The 2,059-nt window shown below is 19.9% G+C and overlaps 1 protein-coding gene across 1 annotated transcript; it reads right to left on the reverse strand.

The window, feature by feature from the left end:
- Positions 1 to 828: 828 nt before the first annotated feature.
- Positions 829 to 1,817, reverse strand: MKS88_000622 (uncharacterized protein; the record flags this gene model as incomplete). Its single annotated transcript, XM_067217415.1, has 2 exons — positions 829 to 1,605; positions 1,731 to 1,817. The coding sequence occupies 2 exons, from the start codon at positions 1,815 to 1,817 to the stop codon at positions 829 to 831; spliced, it is 864 nt and encodes a 287-aa protein (XP_067075408.1).
- Between the last annotated feature and the right edge of the window lie 242 nt (positions 1,818 to 2,059).

Here is a 2,059-nt window from a genome sequence, read left to right on the forward strand (position 1 = left end):
AATTTTGTTATTTCATTAATTAAGCTGAATTATAAAATAGTGAATACTATTGACTCTTCGTTTAAGTGTAATGATATATAATCCATTTGTTAGTAAGCAATTATAAATAATCAATACTTAATGAGGATATATTTTTTATTATATAGTTATAAATTCAAACTTGTATCATGAGAAAAAAATTAAAAGTATATTCAGGAGGTTTTTAGGATAATTATGTTTTATAAAATATATCTCATAACACATAATTTATAGAATAAATAATAAAAAAATTTTAAAAAGGAATAAAACATATACATTTAAATGAAACAAAATATATTAACTCCTTTTCTTTAAATACTGAAACAGATATAATTACAACTAATATAAAACTAATAATACATTTTCTAAATAAACTCAAAAAATAATCATAGTAAACAGTGACAAAATAAGAAACGAGGAAAAACCATTTTTATATTAAATAAAAATTAACTCAATTCACTAGTTTCAAATAAATAGTACTATTATATGTTTACTCTAAAGCATATAAATACATTTTTTACCAAAATTTATAGAAATATGAAAATATATATAAGAAAACATAATTTATTCTAGCTGAAAAAATACATTATAATAAATAATAAAAAACCTTAAAATTTTAAAATCTTAAAACAACAAAAAACTAAATTCTTAATGTTGTATATAAAAAAATCTATATATATGTTGGTGCATTTATAAGATATAATTAATTATGTGTATGTATATTAAATATATATCTAACTATAGTACTAATATTATTTCATATCTAAAAATTCTTTACAGAAAGAATTATATTAATTTGTTATTATTCATTTACCTTTTCTTAAATTTAATATTTTCATATTTTTTAACTTTTTTGTGGTAATATAAAATCGCAAATATAAATGTAACACCTAATATAAGAAAGGGTAGAAAATACATTGGAACACCAATTAAACGCCCTAATAATCCATTTTTCTTAGCAACTTCCGTTGATGACGTAGCTACTTCCCAAAATGGAGACTTCCAGAACCAATCTGAATTTTGTACCTTTTGAAAAATAGACAAAAACCATGTTGCTTTCAAAACTTCTAAGGGATCCCATTCAACCAAGGCTATTAGCAAACTCTTTTTAATTGATAAACCTAATGATATATCCACTATCATTAATATTAACAGCAACAAGAAAAATAATACAGGTGTAGCAATTCGTAATCCGTATTTTTTACGCATTGCTTTTTTGTACATTCTATTACTAATTGTTTTATTATTTTTAAGAAAATTTTCAAAATCTAGTTCTTTGAATATTTTTTTTTCAATATAGGAACATTTTTTTTTTTCAAGTATATAAGAATTATTTTTAATATCTTGTTTTTGACATGTTAAACTCCTTAGCGAATTTACGTTTGATGGTTTATTCTTTGTTGTAAAGCTTTTTGCAGAATTAGATATACATTTTTTTTCATTAACTATATTATTTGGTATCTTTTCTATTAAATTTACAATACTTGAATCCCTATCTTTTTTACATTTTGATAATAATCTATAGGATATTTCTTTTAATTTTCCAATAATGATGTAATTTTCATCCAAGGATTTGTTAAACGTATTCTAAAAAACAGTGTATATATTTACATTCAAAAACTCATTAATCGGATGATGAAAAATAGTATTAGTAAAAATAAAAAAATAAATAGTATGAACAATACAAATATACATTAGCAATATTTTCTTACAATATCTATGAAAAAATGGCATATCCAAAATGAACGGATAAATATAGCAATTTTAATAAAAATGAGAAAGTAAATTTTTTGTTTCATGATATAGATTATTAATACTGCAACACAAATACTAAAGAATAAATTAACAATAATATAATATCTTTAAAATTAAAAAGTGTAGAATGATTATTTATTTAATTTTTTTTTTTTTTATTATTTTTTATGATTTAGTAGAAAATTAATAAAATATATATAACATTTTTTACGAGAACAATGAGAAGTTTAAATACATATTACAATATGTTTATCTTAATTATATTTATAAAAATATAACCTTCGGT

This window comes from Plasmodium brasilianum, chromosome 2 (assembly GCF_023973825.1).
Source record: "Plasmodium brasilianum strain Bolivian I chromosome 2, whole genome shotgun sequence".
NCBI classification, from domain to species: domain Eukaryota; phylum Apicomplexa; class Aconoidasida; order Haemosporida; family Plasmodiidae; genus Plasmodium; species Plasmodium brasilianum.